The sequence below is a fragment of the Trachemys scripta genome, chromosome 4 (genome assembly GCF_013100865.1).
Source record: "Trachemys scripta elegans isolate TJP31775 chromosome 4, CAS_Tse_1.0, whole genome shotgun sequence".
In the NCBI taxonomy this organism is placed as follows: Eukaryota; Metazoa; Chordata; order Testudines; family Emydidae; genus Trachemys; species Trachemys scripta.
The window spans coordinates 9,682,791-9,700,556 of NC_048301.1; the positions used below are offsets into that span (position 1 = coordinate 9,682,791).

A 17,766-nucleotide genomic window follows, 5' to 3' on the forward strand; every position below is an offset into this window, starting at 1 on the left:
CCCCCCCCCCCCCCCCCGTCCTGAGCCCCGAGGGGGAGGGAGGGGGACAGGGTTATCCCTCCTCCACACACACCCCGTCCTGATCCCTGGGGGAGGGGACAGGGTTATCTTTCCTCCCTCCCCCGCATTCCTGAGCGGTGGGGGGAGGACAGGGTTCCCCTCCACCCCAGTAAGACGTCCCTCTGTTCTGCGATAACTGAATATTTAGTTACTTCCTGAATCTGCGGGTCAGTGACTTGGGAACCCCGGAAATGTGACACTCGCCCCCCCATCCCCTCCCACCCTAGGGAAATAGTCTGGCTGCTAACAAGCTGTAAGGCCTCTGCTTTACGGACTGTATTTCTGCCCTGCTGTCTGCTACCCCTGCCCCCACAATTATTGTACATGAATGTATCCGTATGATGTATCCTTTCTGAGATTGTAATATTGCTGGTGAAGAGTGTTGCAGCACCACTTACCTCCCTTGCTAGGGAATAGTTCTTGTAATGCCAGGGCTCTTTGCCTCTTGCTACAGTTCTGAGACTTTCATGGGGCTGCCACAACCCTGACCCTGTGCCAGGTTGGTGCTGCTTTCACTTAGCCCTCAGTTGTGAAGTTTCCACCTCCACTCTAAGCATACCACAGGCATTGAAGTTTCTTATTATCTACGTAGCCTAAAGCCCACCACACTGTTGCCTATCTCCATATTCTTGTTTCTGACATGGGTGAGCTGGCAATTGCCTGGCAACAGTAACTGAGTGGCTCAGACAAGTAATGAGTATGGAGCCTTTGACAGCTAGGGTAACCATTTGAATTCTTCCCTGGTTGGTAGTGGCTGGAAATTGTTACTATCTAGTGCCTGTTTGTGGTCTATCGTTTGAAATGAGTATAGTGGTGTCAGTCCAGTTCACATGACAAACCATCATCATCCCAATTAGCAATAACTGTTCACTCAGTATTGAGTAGGCCTGGGAACTAAATTCCCCTCTCATCCCTAAAGATAATCTCTCTCGGATAAGGTTGAGACAAAGGCATGAAAAAGTAGGAGAGGATGCACAGCAGGTGCCAGTGTTGTACCTGTTTTGTGGATAGAGGATTTCAGTCTTCAGGGCTTTCATGTCAGATTTTCAGAAGCGCTTCTTTCATGCATGCAACTCAAACAAAAATAGGCAACACTGCTATTGAAGGTGCCCTGAATATATGTATCTTCCATCCAGATGATTTGTTTCGCAAATATGTTTGAGGAATCTTGTAGAAATGAATTATTACACTTGTTCTATCTAAGGCACAATTACACATCTCTGTGTTCTTGGAGTAAACTCCAATCATTTAAAGACATGGGGAATTCTTCAGAGCAGCCCCTGGCTGTATTCCTGGATAAATATTAATACGTGCTGTGTGACTGATGTTTTGACACTTGCTCTCATCGTCAACATACCTTTAGTGCAATCGTACATGTATTGTTTGAATGCTATGTTTTATTTAACTGATTTTACTTTTCTGGTTTTTTATATATATATATAGAGAGAGAGAGAGAGAGAGAGTCCAGCCCCCTGCCTTCATTAGCAGGACCAAGTACTGATTTTTGCCCCAGATCCCTAAGTGGCCTCCTCAAGGATTGAATTCACCATCCTGGGTTTAGCAGGCCAATGCTCAAACCACTGAGCTATCCCTCCCCTCCTAAATTATTATTATTTCTTCAAGGTTGCTCATGGAAACTTTTGTTTGACAATAGTACAGAATTGTGACTTTTTTCCAATCATACAAAATACCCCACTTTTTCCTGGGAGGGAGGGCAAAAACCTACAGAGGTTAATTTAGAAATGAAATGCATACTATGATTCATTTAGGCCATGTCTCCACTAGCACTTAGGTCAACAAAACTTTTGTTGCTCAGGGGTATGAAAAAACACCCCTCGAGTGACATGAGTTTTGCTGGTATAAGCGCTCGTGTGCACAGCGCTATGCCAATGGGAGACGCTCTCCCACCGACATAGCTACCGCCGCTTGTTGAACTGGTTTTATTATGTCAACGGGAGAGCTCTCTCCTGTCTGCATAACACAGCCACACAAGCGATCTTACAGTGATACAGCTCTGTTGCTGTAAGCTTGTAAGTGTAGACATGGCCTTAGTAAACTTATTTATTCCTCAACTATTAAAAAAAAAAAACATACACCTTGTCTCTAATGGAGATCTTGCACTTATCTAAGTAAAGTGCAAGAAGTGTCTCCAGTCTAATTAGTTAGGGCTATCACTCTTGTACCTGCCTACAGAAGCTGATAATGTAACCAATGTACCACCTTTTTCATCACCTACTATGGGCTTGTCTACCTTACCCGCTGGATCCACAGTTAGCGATCGATCTAGCGGGGGTCAATTTATCGCATCTAGTCTTTCCCCCACCCCCAGTGTAGACCAGGCCTATGGTGTTACAAGGGTTTGACCAAACCAGTCTGAATGTGCTCAACACGTATTTGGTTGATGCAGACTTGACAAGACAGAAGCACAAGTCATAAAAACTGACAACATTCTGAATTCAGCTGTCCTGTCTTCCCTTATTTTACTTGTTCATTTTTGTTGCAACCTCCTTCACAAACAGATCTAGGTCTTCAGTTTTAAGTTTTAGAATAGCAGGAAGGATATTGGGGTTGCCTGGTAGCAACCATGTTTTAGACTTTTTGACGGTGGCAGGGGAATCTAAACCTGTGACATCCATGTTTGGGATCTGTCACATTGGTTAAGTATTGGAAAAGTTCTACAGCATTTCTGAATTGTTTTTTGACTTTGATTTTTGTGACTGCAGTTCTTTTAATTAGTTCAAGACAGATTTATATTACTGTTGCAGTCTGGGTGATAGCCTGTAATCTGTGAAATCCCTTTAATTGCTTTTGTAAACTTAGTGTCTTTGTCAGTTCCTTTGTTATGTAAAACATGCTATATTTTGATGAAAGTTCTCCTTGCGCTTAATGCAAATTTCAATATATTTATGCATCTAATTGCCATAACCTTCCTGTGTTCCACCAAGTGTAGTTGGGAAGTGGGAGTGATCTGTCCTCCTTTTTCAACCAACAAACCCAAGAAGCTGCTAGCAGTTGCAGGAAAACTTCTAAACTTCCACAGTATGTTTTAGGACTGTCACTACTTTCTCAACAAGGTTTAACTAGTTTGCTAAACATCTATATGTCAGATGTTTAAGATGAAAACACTTGAAGTTCTCGCCTATTTTCAGTTTATCGAAACAAGACAACTTCATCATTTTTTTCCTTTTTGAGTGACATTTGCAGCTACTTGCATAGTTTTCTTTTCAGATGTAGAATCCTTAGCATTAAGTAGAGATGCCTTTTTTCCTCCTGCATATATGGGGCTTTTAGCTGTTATTAGGTCATTGCTAGTATTCAGTCTTGTGCAGTAGAACCTCAGAGTTACAAACACTTGAGAATGGAGATTGCTCATAACTCTGAACAAAGCGTTATGGTGGTTCTTTCAAAAGTTTACAACTGAACATTGACTTAATACCGCTTTGAAACTTTACTATATACAAGAAAAATGCTGCTTTTCACCATCTTAATTTAAATGAAACAAGCACAAAAACAGTTTCCTTACTTTGTCAAATCTTTTTTTAAACGTTGTTTCCCTTTTTTAGCAGTTTACATTTAACACAGTACTGTATTGTTTGTTTTGTTTTTTTTTCTTTTCTTTTATTGCCTTCTGCTGCCTGTTTGTGTACTTTCAGTTCCAAATGAGATGTGTGGCTGACCAGTGAGGTCGGAACTCTGGTGTTCATAACGCTGAGGTTCTGCTATACTAATGTTACATACTGATTCTAGCAGCATGTATTAGTGGACTTGTAAGTTAAAAATCTGTATGGAGATATATCCAGGGTGAAGTGCTTCAGTCTCTTTTCGTTTCTCATCTTGTGCTACACTGAGGGGAATGAGGTTAGTGTTAAAGAACACTTTAGGCTCAAGTCTTTGCCTTTCAGTTGTTAGTGTCATAATTGCTAATCTCTGGATGACAAAGATGAACAGACACAATTGAAGTCTCTGTTAGCAATGATTCTGACTGGAGTGATGATGACAATAGCATTGAAAACATCTTATTTGCAGGATCATCAAACTAATCAATGTTTTTGTTGTCTTCAATAGACAGTTTCATTTGATGGATCATCTGATATTAAAGAATCCAAGAAACTACTTTCTGCACTTTGAGCTGAGCACATATCCTATCTTATGTACATATTGCTTTAGATGACTTTTTCATTATTTTAGTCCATTCAGTGGCTTGTTTCCTACGACTTCCTTCAAAATTAGGCATGCTAAGTCAGATAACATTTAACAAATTGTTTGTTTGCAGCTCTTCCATTCACTAGCTAGAATGCAGAACAGCCATCTAATGAGATCAATATGGTGAAGATCATAAAATAAAATGAGCTAGCCAGTTTTATTCAGAGCTGTGTATTAGGTGCCATACCAACCTTCGAGCTAAGATGGCTATAGGCCTCCTAACGTTCACTGCTCCACCCACTTCCCTCTTGTTAACAGTTGATCACCTATTAGCAAGGCACTGCTCTGAATCACCATTGATTCCCCTCTCGCTTCATAGACCGTTCTAAAATTTTCAAAATAGGAATATTAAGAACCTTGATGTGCTCATAACCTTGAGGAAAAAAAGTCCTTATTCACACATTAAAATTAGAGCCTGTCTCTAACATCCATATCTTCTGTTCAAGTATGTTATGTTCATGTGAATGCTTCAGAGTGACAGGTGTTTTAAAAAAAGAACCTGATGTAATTTTTTTGCTATTTGAAACCTGTTTTTTTTTTTCACAAGCCTGATGATGAACTATTTACATAGCAGAGAGCTACAGACAAGTATTCAAAATCTTTTATAAGATTGAACCTGAGTGTAGATAGTGGCTAACGTTCAGTAATGTTGCAGTCTATCATCTTAAACTAAACCTTTGAGCTACATCAAAGTGGTCTTATAAGTAATGCATCCTCCATGAACAATGGTAACCTTTTACTAAAGAAAAAAAACTCATCTGCTGTAGTGTGCTTGCAACACCTCAAATGTTGACAAACAATTCCTTATAGCAATTTCTCTTCTATTGAAGCCTGGCGCAATGCAAGCAAACGAGTTTGACTCATCTGATGAAGAGCCTATTCAAGATGATCAGACACCATTTCAGATATCATGGTAAGACAAATATTTTTTTGAGCAAAAAATCGTTTGTAATCAGATACCCTCGTAGATGTTTCACTCAGCAATTTCTGGCCTTTCAGAAATATCCCAAGTAACATATATAGGATTTGAAGAACACTTGTATGCTGCTTGCAATTAAATATCTGCACTAAATGTGGGCCTAAATATTCATAAAACCACACAGCTGGACAATAGATAGTACCTGTCCTAAAGAAACCTGCAGCAGGCCTCTGTTTTCAGTGATATTTCAGAGAAGTCCTAGAAATACAGTGGAAGCCCGCTATAACGCGATCATTGGGGTCCAAAAAATTCAATCGCGGTAAATGCGGGGTCGTGTTATAGCGGGGTTCCACTGTACTTGTGTTCAGTTTGCAGCAGAGTGTGCGCCCTGGCTAACGGGAGGGAGCGGGGGAGAGAGAGAAGGGGGGCGGCCAGCAAAGCCGGCTTTAGGCCGACTTGCCCCGGCAGTGGTCGTCTTTGGGGGCCCCGCTCCCCTGGCCAGAGCGCCAGCCGGAGCACGGCAGCCCCGCGAGGCCGGCTGGAGCGCAGCAGCCCCGCTCTCCCAGCCGGACCGCCGCAGCCCTATAGCCCCATGACACCAGCCGGACGCTGGCCGGAGCGCGGCAGCCCCGCTCTCCCGGCCGGCCTGCCTGCTGCAGCCGCCGAGGCGGGCTGGAGTCGGCCCTGCCAGGGACAGAGGTGAGAACCCCAGGGGCCCACTGCGGCTGCAGGGAGAGTTGCTCCTGCTGTAGCCGCCGGGGCATGGATCCCAAATGCCCCGTGCCTGCTGTAGCCGCCGGGGCATGGATCCCAAATGCCCCGTGCCTGCTGCAGCCACTGGGGCCAAACTCTCCCTGCGTTATAACCGAATTCACGGTATCACAGAGCGTGTTATAGCGGGGTTCCCCTGTAGTAATGAAATCAAACACTGGACATATGACAACTAAACTTGCTAGTATAACTGCCATGTCTCTCTGCAACCTGAAGATATTAGTCCAGACTCTGATTAAAACATAACTTGTGAGTGACTAAAATCCATTTACTCTAATTCCCAAGTTTCAGAGTAGCAGCCGTGTTAGTCTGTATCCACAAAAAGAACAGGAATACTTGTGGCACCTTAGAGACTAACACATTTATTAGAGTATAAGCTTTCATGGGCTACAGCATCCGAAGAAGTGGGCTATAGCCCACGAAAGCTTATACTCTAATAAATTTGTTAATCTCTAAGGTGCCACAAGTACTCCTGTTCTAATTCACAAGTAACTTAATTCTTAATCATTTCTGATACACTGTGAAGATGTTGTAGGTTAAAAAGATTTGATCCATAGCTCTTACAATGGAGGCAATGTGAAATTTAATCAAATAGTAAAATGGTTTCGGAATGAAGTATTGCTACTTTTAATATACACCTCAGAAGTGTGAAAACTTCTTCACTGTGTGTGTACACTTAAGCGTATGATACATGTGATCAGAAATAAAATGTTGTAGTGTGGACACGTGATTCTTTTATCAGTAAACACTACAAAGTTTTCTGGCTGTAATTCTTGTTATTCAAACTGGACTACTGCTGAATAACTTTTCCACAACCCCACTGAGAAAGTAGCTGTCTAGTATTGAAAACTTGAGCTGGAATTCAAGTTTATATTCTGCATTTTCTTTTGGTAGGTTAGCCCTGTCGGCTGTCTATTGTTCTCAGTTTCTGGGAGTATGTTCTCTGCCAGGTACGTAGCGCTGGTTTTAGAAGTATGGTAGAAAGCATGTTTTAAAGCTAGGAGGAAATTGTGCTGTCTCCAAAGATCTCTCTAAACCTTACTTGCTTAGTGGAGTGATATACATGTCTTCTGCGCACACAATATTGGAAAGAGTGGAGGTATCAGATCTCTTGGTTTGATGCCTGAGACTGTTTTGCCTAATCCAGGAGAAGTGATGAAAGATAACTGCTGATAAACTAGTGTGCTTTCCAAACTGGAGTACCTTTTATGATAGTAAATGGCAATGCAAGCCCATGAAATGGGACAACTCTGACAAAGCCAAATTTTTCCACTATAAGGAATGTCAAACTAAAGATCAGATCTGAAAAATCCTACTGTTACACTATAAAAATGTAATATTAGTAAAGTATTTCACGTGTTTTAACCACTTGTGTTTTTGACTGCTTGTATTTCTCCCAGCTTGGAATCAATTCTCACTGTCTCGTTCTCATGCACTAGCATTCTGTTGTAATGTTTGGGTTGCAAATGCCAAAATGGAGATTGTTTAATTCCAAACAGAATTTCATTGACACTTTACACACATGCATTTAACACTTTTTATATAAACATTTAGGCTTTGGAAATCTGTTCAATAGAAAACATGTTTGACATGTTGGTCTTTAAACTACCTGTGTCCCTTCTTAACTCATGTCTGTTCTTTAAACACTGCCTGCCTGCTCCTGCCTCACAAAATTCCACCTGTTGGAGGCAGGCAGCTATAGCTTCCTGCTTGCAGGATCCCAACACCTCATCTTCAGAAGGGAACAAATGTCTTCCAGAGAGCGGCTAATTCTAAAGGTGGTAAGGGCAGTTTTAAAGTGAGCAGACCTAGAGGAGAGGAATAGTTTGAGCAGTAATTGGAGCATGCAATCTAGCCACACACATTTGCCTTCTACACTATACCGCAACCCATGCAATTGCCCCTGGTTTCAGGAATTGCTGTGCTCATTTTCTGTCCTGATAACTCTCATAGTCGGGTAAATGCATGGTGTTAAAAGCACTTTTGTAGCTCTTCTTTGTGGAATGAAGTGGGAGAAAATAAGGTAATGATAATGACACGCTGCAAACCCAAGTAGGGAGGAGAGTTTAATATCTGTTGTATGCCAGAACTTGTGGGAAGGGAGGGAATCTTCCTACTAATAACCCTACAACTATCTCACTTCTTGCCGATCTCTTTAAGTGTAGCCCAGTTAATCATGTCAGAAGCTCTCTTTTGGGAAGGCTTAAAAACTAAATTTTAGTTACAGGCTCAGAAAAGCTGCCCTGTTACTTTATTAAACATGATGATTCTGTCTGCACTCCCCTACACAACTACTCTATTTGTGAAAGTGAACTGTTTTTTCAAATGTTTCTATTCCATACAACTCACTTCATATTTCATTTTAGGTTGTAGGTTCAAGGATGTTAGAAGAAATCTTCAGAAAGATATAGGTAGGTTTATGTAATATATATATATATACACACACACACACCTGCTAATACCCATGAACACATGCTCTTGCTCTTTTTCGATTTATATACTGTGTATATATATATATATATATATGGACCACTACACTAATTTAGATCTTTCTTTTTCATATTGTAAGTAAGCACTTTCAAATGCACATGGTGAATTAAAAGTGCATAAATTTACTATTTTAGTCACTAGAAGCTTGCCTGCTCTCTTAGACTGGAGATTGTATCACATAATCTCTCTAACCAGCAAATCTGTGTTTCCAGATACCATGTGTATCTTCTCAGAAATGAAACAATCATGACAATTAAGCTGTGCCATCTGCATTAGTGTTCAGAGTTTCCCTTTTACAAATACATGTAGTGTTTCCTTTTACTGGGTGAAAAGTTCCTGAGGGAGTATTGATTTGACAATTGTGTTAATCCGGACTTCTGTAGTGCTCCATGTGCTTGGGGGAATGCGAAGCTGTGGGCACTGTTTAACGTACTGAGATGCTTTTGCAAGAGAAAAACATCACCTCTTACATGGGTTCACTACCAATTGAGAGTTCTCACTGCTGAGTACGTACAGCCCATAGCCAGAGGCAGTTGTCTTTTAGTTTTTTCCTCTGCCGTAACAGGAAGCTCTGATAATCCCAATGTAGGATAGCAAGCTTCCCAAGAAGAGCTAGTTCAAAGCCTAAGCACAAATACTTCTAATCTTTATTTCAGTAACTTGCCAACTTCAGGGTCCTACCAATGAGTATAAACACAGTGTTCATGGTTAACCCTACAGTTCTTCTAGTGTCTGTGTCGGCTGGTCATGGGTAAACCGTACTAGAACCAAAATGTTAGCTGACCAGCAGTTGTGCTAACCACAACATCTCCACTGGTTGCTGTTTAATGCTGTGGTAGTTAACGTGATTCCTCAATCTTTTGTTCTAACACACCTATGCTTTGTAGCAAAGACTTGTGTTGTATCAGCAAAAGTCCCTTCATGACTGCTCAAAGGTGATCAGAAAAGAGGGGACTTGGCTAATGCTGAGAAGAATTTTTAGTTCTTGCTGATTCTCACATTAATCCCTGAAATTGAATTGATTAGCATTTTTGTCTACGTAGATCTTAAACTTGATAGGCTTTTTTTATTTGCAAGTGTCTTGGTTTGTTGGCAGAAGAATTAAAGGGGTATGGGACACAGGATATATTTGTGCTCTGTACCAGAGGAGAACTCTCAAAGTATCGGGTGCCAAACCTACTAAACTCCTACCAGCAGCATGGGATTATTGTGCATCACCATCCTATTCTTGATGGAGACACTCCTGACATCGCCAACTGCTGTACCATTCTGGAAGAACTAAGGGGCTGTCTGGAAAACAACCGGAAAACGTTAATACAGTAAGTTCCTATTTCCTTCCTATCTCCACAAGGAATCTATCAATTTCCCTCCAGATGGATGAACAATCAAAACTTTAATGTATAATAAACAATGTCAAATGACGGTTGGCTGGCTTCCTTTAGGGTTAATTCAAACTGTCTGACATTCCCTCTCTTTCACCGGGTCTTCTTCTGGCACACACTTGCCCCGTTCAATGAGAAATAATGCTAGGCCTTGTAGGACTGGACACCTGGAGCCTCTCCCCCCCCCCTTTTCCTAGCTGGTCTAGTGGGGTGACCCAGGACGTACTACCTGAGAGAAACTAAAATTCACAGCAGCTGCCAGGGTGACATACCTTGAGCCTTAGGAAACACTAATGGCTACTAAAAAATAAGTCTACATTGCTTCCGGCCATCCACCTTACATAAGGATATCATGGTGCATTCTACTAATCCACTAAGAAATGGACTTTGGGTGGGGAGGAGGAACTTTGATCTAGAGGTAGGATGAGGTATTTCCATTGGATGCAGTGTTTCTTCTTTCCCATTAGGCACCAGAGAAGCTATGGGCATAAAATCTACCAAAATGATCTGATCTTGCTTTCTGTGAATCTAGAACACAACTCTTTGGCGGGGCGGATTCCCACGGGTTTTACCAAAGGACTGGATTTTCACACAACTCTAATGTCCCAAGCCTGTACTGTGAGGCTTGTTTCCTTAGATTATAGAAGACCGTGGAATTGTAGTTGAGGTATTTTTCCACTGGGCTCACAAAAGAGGGAAGTAGCTTCCAGCCATCTTGATCCCTCAAGGATTACCAAGCACAACGAGGCCCCAGTTCTACTGCACTATTAAAACAAGTCCTTCTTTTCTTTCAGCTGTTACGGAGGATTTGGACGCTCATGTCTCAGTAAGCATCTTTTCCCTCCTCCCCCCATGTCATTGCTTAATAGTGATGCAATTTAGCCACATTCTCCTCTGGTAATAGAACTAAAATATATATTAGTCTGGTGCCTAAAGGAACAAAATGCATTATGAACCAGAGGTTTCTGAGTTGGAAATGGAACTTGGTGCCCTTGCACACTGGAGGCCTTGTGGAGTGGGAAATGGGAGAAGTTTGAAAACCAATTTTCTTATAGGAGGCTATAGTTTGACAGGCCTTGGTTACTACAGTTGTTGACAGAAATATGGGTGAGAACACATCTGGCCTGACCAGGCATCCACTGTAATAAATGGAGCAGGCTCAAGCCAATTTATTTAGGAGTTCATGGTACTGATCAAACAAGAAACTTCTCTAGTCAGACTTGTTAAAGAATAAAAAAAAGCCCATGAACAATGCACCATAGCTCTGTGCACTCAAATATAGAAGTGTGGAGAGACCTTTTGTCTGATTTGTAAAGGAAACAAACTAGACCTTGCCTCTGTCTCCTTTTCCACACCTTCACTGTGACTTGCCTCCATTCCTGCCAGGGTGGGGACTGCACTCTGCCCACAGAGCTCCCTGCATGACCCTCAATGAGGGGGAAGCAGGAGAGAGTCAGCTCTCGTTTTGTCTGTTTTTTCTCAGCTTAGTTCTCTTCCCCAAAGCCTGAGGGGTGCCAAAAGCTGCAAACACCGCAGAAGGGGAACGGAGCTGAAACAACAATCTCCCAAAATGCAAACGCAGCCCTCGAGATGTTACGGGGCCAACTTGTTAAAGTTTTGAATTAAAGTTTGGACTTTCCCTCCAAAAAGCTCTGCAGCTAGGAACACTGGGGGAGCCGCTGGGGATGCAGGGAAAACTTGAGCAAACTTCCCTGCTGCTAATGACTGGCAGGCCTGGTTCTGCCCCCAACTGCACCCAGGCTGAAGTATCCATTGTAACAGATCTGTGGACCTTCGTATGATGAAGAAATTCCAGTTCTGAAGTGGCCGTGAGACTCTGGTGGTTGTCTAAGCACAAACATCAGTGAGCAGAAGTTTTATTACATACAGAGATGACTGTTAGCATGCATACTTATGCATCTCTTTTCCTTACAGTAGCTGCATGTCTTTTGCTTCAATTATCTGATGCAATGGAACCCCAAGAGGCAATAGAGAGCCTCCGAGACTTAAGAGGATCTGGGGCAATACAGACAATAAAGGTAAGGAGGCAGTAGGGGGAAGAGAATACTAAAATGGAGAAGACCTCTGGTGTAACTGTGCTTCTGTACTAGGATCTCTCTTCATGAAGAGATGCCTTTGTCTTTCAGAGAGTTAAAGCAGGTCTCTAGTAATTCATGCCCTTACTACCTATGAATGTTGGGATTGAGCTGCTTTTAGTCACATGCTATCACACCAACTCAACCTCAGTCTGTCTACACCAGAACTTCACATCTTTCCTCCTTTATCGCCAATAGCCATTCTATCCCCTCCGCCTCCCCAACCGGTTGCTCTGTTCTTTACCTCTCTCCCCTGTTGCCCTCCACCCACTCCCACCTATGGCTCGTAGTAGGCGTTGTTGCTTCTTCCTTTATATTACCAAAATCCCTCATTGCGCCTTGATTCTTAAACTCTTCTCTTCCCCAACTCACACTTACATATTGTTCCTATTCTAGCTGTCATTTTCCATTTATCATCTGTTGTCATCCTCTGCCCAGGTTCCATTGCTAGTATTAAACCTACTCAGAATACATAGGTCATAAAACGGGCAAGACTATCGTTCATAAAGCCAGAGAATGTACACCAGTCAAGCTCTCACCACAACTTCTAGATCTAATGTTATTTTAAATGCCTTCTAAAGAAGGCGGAGTGGCAGAGAATGCTGCCTACTGCTAGTTGAAGTAGCCGAACAGGATTTGGGAAGCAGGCACACTTCAGCTAAGTCAGAGTGGAGAGCAGAGTAAGCACTGTTTACTGAAGCTAGGGAGAGAATGGGGAGTCCCACCCTGCTTTTATTAGATATGGGGGATCTGTTTTAATTCCCCTGATTGCCTATAATATTTTTGAACACTTGTTATGCAGTTTAAACCATTTGGAATCTTTACTCAAGACTGAATGGGCCTACCAGCACTCTATGTAGATTGTTGTGCCCTATATTCAGCTAGCTGGAAGCAGTATTCTACTTCTTGGACTATATGCAGAGGGAGTGGAGCTACTTATTCACAAATGAAGCAGTTTCCCATTTAATGCCAACCACAACCAGAATTATAATATCTCCAACTTCACTATAATGGGAACACAGGAGTTGCCAGACTAGATCAAAGTTAAGGTCCATCTAGTCCAATATCCTGTCTCTGACCTAACAGTGCCCAGCACTAAATGCTTCAGAGTAAGGTGTAGTAATTGTGCAGTAGGCAGATGTTGGGTAATCTGCCTCAATTGGGTCTTATCCTACCCTAATAGCTAGAGACCTGCCTAAACCACAAAGTATTTAATATCTCTTTTAAAACTTTATTAACATGTCTGTCACATTCAGCACTTCTGCTAAATATGATTGTACGTTTTTCAGCAATACAACTATCTCCATGACTTTCGAGAGAACCTGGCTGCACATCTGTCAACAAAAGATGCAATATTAAGATCAGTATCACGATAAACTAATATTGGCATTATGGTATATCTGTTGTGTACATATGGTATTATGGCTGAGTACAAGTTCTACGTAAAAAGACATCTCTCTCCTACATGACCTTTAATACCACTTTATTAGTCACTGCTTCTGGCAAAGTATTATCCTAACACCCCATCTCTCTACTGTAAATAGATACAAGACTGGTGCTGGAAAGGGTCTTGTAAGCTCTAGTAATATCCTGCATTTCAAACTTCCAAGGACTAATTTCTAAGTTCATTCTCTACAAGTATTTCCACACATGAAGGGAGAAATGTTATGCTGGTGTCCCCTCCATTTCTAATGGGCTTGTTTTAGTACAGTAACTTCAGCAGTTCACTGCTGATGTATTAATTCCCTTCATCAAGTATGTCCTTAGCAGTATACAAGTTTCAACACTCTGAACTAGTATTTTGGTTTTTAAATTTTGGCCTTTTCTGTATGTTGCATTTTATGTATTTACTGAATGGAGGTATTACAGGGGATGTCAAATAAGAAATAAAACAAATGCATTATCCATTTGTATTTTTTTTTCTTGTAAGTAATCAGTGGGAATAATTGGGGGTGGAAAGATTGAAATGGGAATAAAAAGATCTGTGAACTTAACAGTAGCCAGCTGAGCTCTAAGAGCCATGGCTATTGAGAACCAGAAAGGGCCTCCTTTTACGCTTCTGTTATGAATGATTTTGAGTGTTCCAGAGCTGTAGTCTAGTTCTTTCCACAAGTCCTTGCCTAATGTAATTTGATGGCATATGCTTGTGTGGGGTGGTCTGGTTCTGTCCTCAACAACTAGGTCAGTATTCTAGCTGAAATCAGTGACAAGTGATCTAATAGACTTGGAGTAAAGAAATACTATTCAAACCTTTGCCATCATGCTGAGGGTTCCCAAATGAATGTATTTGCTCTTTATGCCCCACATCTTGTAATTCAAAATGGGAGAAGTTCTTAATGACATTCAAGGCTACTCCCCACCAGTGATCTTGCACTTGAATAAAATTAACTTCCTCAAATCCAAAGTCATTCTGGTGCTTCTGCCATACACAGCACCATAGTGTTTCCAGCTAGGGTAAAACACTAATCCTCTCCCTCCACTTGAGTCATAGAGCTATTGTCTTCTTTTCCAGCAGTAGCAGTCTTTTGCTTTCAGTATCATGGAGTTAAGATAGGGATGGAGCTTTATAGATGACAAGATCTCTCCACTATTCGCCTGTTATAACCACCTCATGCTTTTGTCTTTATACCTAATCTGATACGTAAGTCATATGGAAGAATCTCCCTCTCCTCCAAACTATTTAGTTCTCTGAAACTTAACTGTGTAAACAACATGATAGGTTAACTATTGTAAGAGCCTTAATGCTAGAACTGGATCACCTTAGGGTTTGCAGAAGAGCGCACACAGTTTTTGAAGGAATTCTCTCAGCGAAGCTCAGACAGGTTTCACTTGGTATGTTACAATAACCAGAACTCATTTTAGTTTGACAACTTTCCATTTTATCTGCTGACTCAATCACTGATCTTTTAAACAAGAAATGAGTACATATCTAACTCCTAAATATTTGCAGTTTGTGGAGAAAAGTGACTAAAGGTTAAAATGTTAGGTTTATTAGGACTTTTAAAATTTTGAATAATATGGTCCTAAATGAACATATGCCTTGAATGTAGCAGGCTACATGCACTTGACACTGAGTTGTGCAAATATACGTATACAATTTAATTGAGACCTAAATTTTGGAAGGTGTAAATAACATTTTTTTGAACTACACTACCCTTTTTGGGACATGGAAAGATTACAATAGACAGCCTTTTGTCTGTTATTCATTTCAATATAAGTTTCAGTCTCATGTTCTAAATTTACCACCAGTTCATTTTGTACCCAGTCACTGAATGTATGTGTAAAGGCAAATTCCTTCCCAACAAATTTTAACATAGTCTTTAGACTGCACCATGTATTCTTTTCTCCACTTGTGAAGTGGTTAGTACAAGGTTTTTTAGATCACACTGGAGATAGTTAATAACTGTAGCTTGCTGCACCTGGGCCTTTATAGGTAGCATAAAATATAGAAATCAGAATTAAAGAAAAGTAGACCATTTATAGATCTCCCCACTTCACTAATGTTTACAAGTAAAGGTGCATAGATGGTCTTATCCTGAAAAGATTAGTTGATTAGAGTTCCCCATTTCTCAGTGACTTCCATACCAAACTTGGATTTGTACCAGCACTATGAACTAAAGCTGAGATCTGAGTGTCAAGCTGGGTTCTTCTGTCTTGCCTATCATTAGCACTACAATTCTGCAAGCCACATTATGGCCCTAACTGTACCTATGCAACCCCATTGACCACTAATGGAAGTAACTAGTGTTGATGAGGACATAATTTATCCTGCAGAAGCTTTAACTGGCAGGCAGGGGGGGTGACAGAAAAGACTACTGGCAAATTCTGTAATTCTAATACAGCAGTCAGTGAAATAATGGAGACAAACCCCTCCCCCCATGTTTTTACAAAGTCACTTTTAAAGGTAAAACTGCACTTAAGTTTAACAGTTGCTTAAAATGGAATTCAACTTAATACTCTAGACCCCAATTCTGCACATTTTTCCATGTGCATGATTTGATTCCAAGGAGAATACTCATACACATAAAGGCAAGGCACAGGTAGGAGAGGCTGTAAAATTAGGGCCCTAAATACCTGTCAGTTATGAATACAGGAACAGTAATTTTGTTCAGAGGAAAAACTCAAATTCTGCTCCTTTTTTGTATGTGCAAAGGTTTGTCTGACCATACTTGCTTTCATGAGAAACAAGTAGTTTATGGTTAGATGTAACTTTTTTTAACAAGAAAAAGAAATGCTATTTTCTGTTAGTTTTTACTAGCCAAATCCAATCCACAACTTCTCATGCCATAGAAGTCTGACCCTATTTCTTTTATGAAGACTTCTAAAGTTTCAGAGAACATTCTCCAAGTTAGATTAACCTAGACACTTCCATTTCATTTATTTGTCCATGCTGAGAAGCATATTGAATGATGGGTTCAAACCAAAATTTTGACTGCAAGTTCACTCTTGGAAACTTCAGAGTTGGATATGATTGCACGCCCTCCTAGTCAGGAATATTCTGATTCAAGATTATTTGAGCCCCCACCTCTAATTTAGATCTTTAAAGACTTAGATGGTTTAGGCTGTAGCTACTTGAGAGAGCACTGAGCACACTGCACCAGCCAAGAGCAGATAAATACAGTGCTCCAACTTTTGGATGATTGGGGGCTGGCGGCAGAACTCTTAGTGAAGGCATCTCAATACTAGATTTCATGGTCTGATAGTTTGTTAATCTACAGGGTACAGTGCAAAAAAGTGTCACAACAATTTAATTAGATACTTTAGGAAACAGTTTGAAAACAGAAGCTGTCAAGCCACAGCGGGAAGAACTTTTGAAAGCCATGACAGCATGAACGCCATAAAAGCAAAAATATTAACTTTCATCTATTGCTGTGGGATGCAACACTTTCCTTGCAGCTCAGCAGCTTGTCAAATTCATTTGTTAAAGCAGGCAAAGGGTGGAGAGAGAAATAGGGAAATCAGCTTTAATCCTTTTTGAAGAGTGCTAACTATGATCCTGACAGTGTACATAATTTAAAGCTCCAATTTCAAACCGTGGTTCTGGGGAAAAGACTATACAAATTAATCATACTTCATCATTAGAATGGCTCAATGGAATTCTCAATTATGTACAGTTTGGGGTACATTATTCCTTATGAAAATAGAATTTTTTTTTAACTCTACAGCTATTTCTATCCCATGGAGGAAAACACTTATTTGCAACAAAAGCATGAAATATGATAAAGACACTTCAAACTAAAAAGCTATTGGATTTTAATTTCATGGAGTTTGTATCTATTCTGTCAGTTGTCTCCTTTGATTTGGCTAAGGCAAAAATCACTATCCACATAGAAAATTTTCTAAGAGTGCTCAGATTCCTTTATTCCAGAACTGAAGGCCAATCTGCATTGAATCCAAAAATCTGGTCCATATCAGAAGGGTCATATCAATCTATGTAAACACATTTTACTAAAGCCAGAGATACTATCTGTACCACCACACACCTTCCTCAAGGCAAACATTTCACCATTCTTAAACTAGTTTAAGTGGGAAAGATTTCTAAACTTCTGAAGCTAAACTAACCAGTAGCTCATAGCAAGAGGAATTACAATGCAGTTCTATCAATGCACATCTATTTCCACTCCCCTCCCCCCACTAAAAACTATTAACATAGGGACCAACTGAAAGTACAGGAAACATGATCAGAAACCTTGTTAGTGTCTAACAGTTCTGTGTAAGTATCTCTTTCCCAGATATAGCCCATCTCAATATGAATTTTAATAGTAATGCTACTGTCATTTATGAATTAAGTAGTTAAGTACAGCAAATAAACTTACTTTTTTAAGAAACAAGGCACTGGAAAAAA

At 40.8% G+C, this 17,766-nt stretch overlaps 1 protein-coding gene across 6 annotated transcripts in view; it reads left to right on the forward strand.

Moving 5' to 3' along the window:
* Positions 1-13,816, forward strand: part of CDKN3 (cyclin dependent kinase inhibitor 3) — a 14,546-nt gene extending 730 nt beyond the window's left edge. For 2 of the 6 annotated variants that reach the window (XM_034768161.1, XM_034768156.1), the window contains exons 2-8: positions 5,094-5,176; positions 6,848-6,903; positions 8,320-8,364; positions 9,540-9,762; positions 10,620-10,651; positions 11,761-11,864; positions 13,211-13,816. In XM_034768161.1, coding sequence (XP_034624052.1) covers positions 5,103-5,176; positions 6,848-6,903; positions 8,320-8,364; positions 9,540-9,762; positions 10,620-10,651; positions 11,761-11,864; positions 13,211-13,297 — 621 coding nt within the window. In that variant the 5' untranslated portion in view covers positions 5,094-5,102 and the 3' untranslated portion in view covers positions 13,298-13,816. Of the gene's footprint in view, positions 1-3,691; positions 4,212-5,093; positions 5,177-6,847; positions 6,904-8,319; positions 8,365-9,539; positions 9,763-10,619; positions 10,652-11,308; positions 11,865-13,210 lie in introns of those variants that run through there. The other 4 variants (XM_034768160.1, XR_004645456.1, XM_034768158.1 and 1 more) reach the window with 4 other exon arrangements.
* The last annotated feature ends 3,950 nt before the right edge of the window (positions 13,817-17,766 follow it).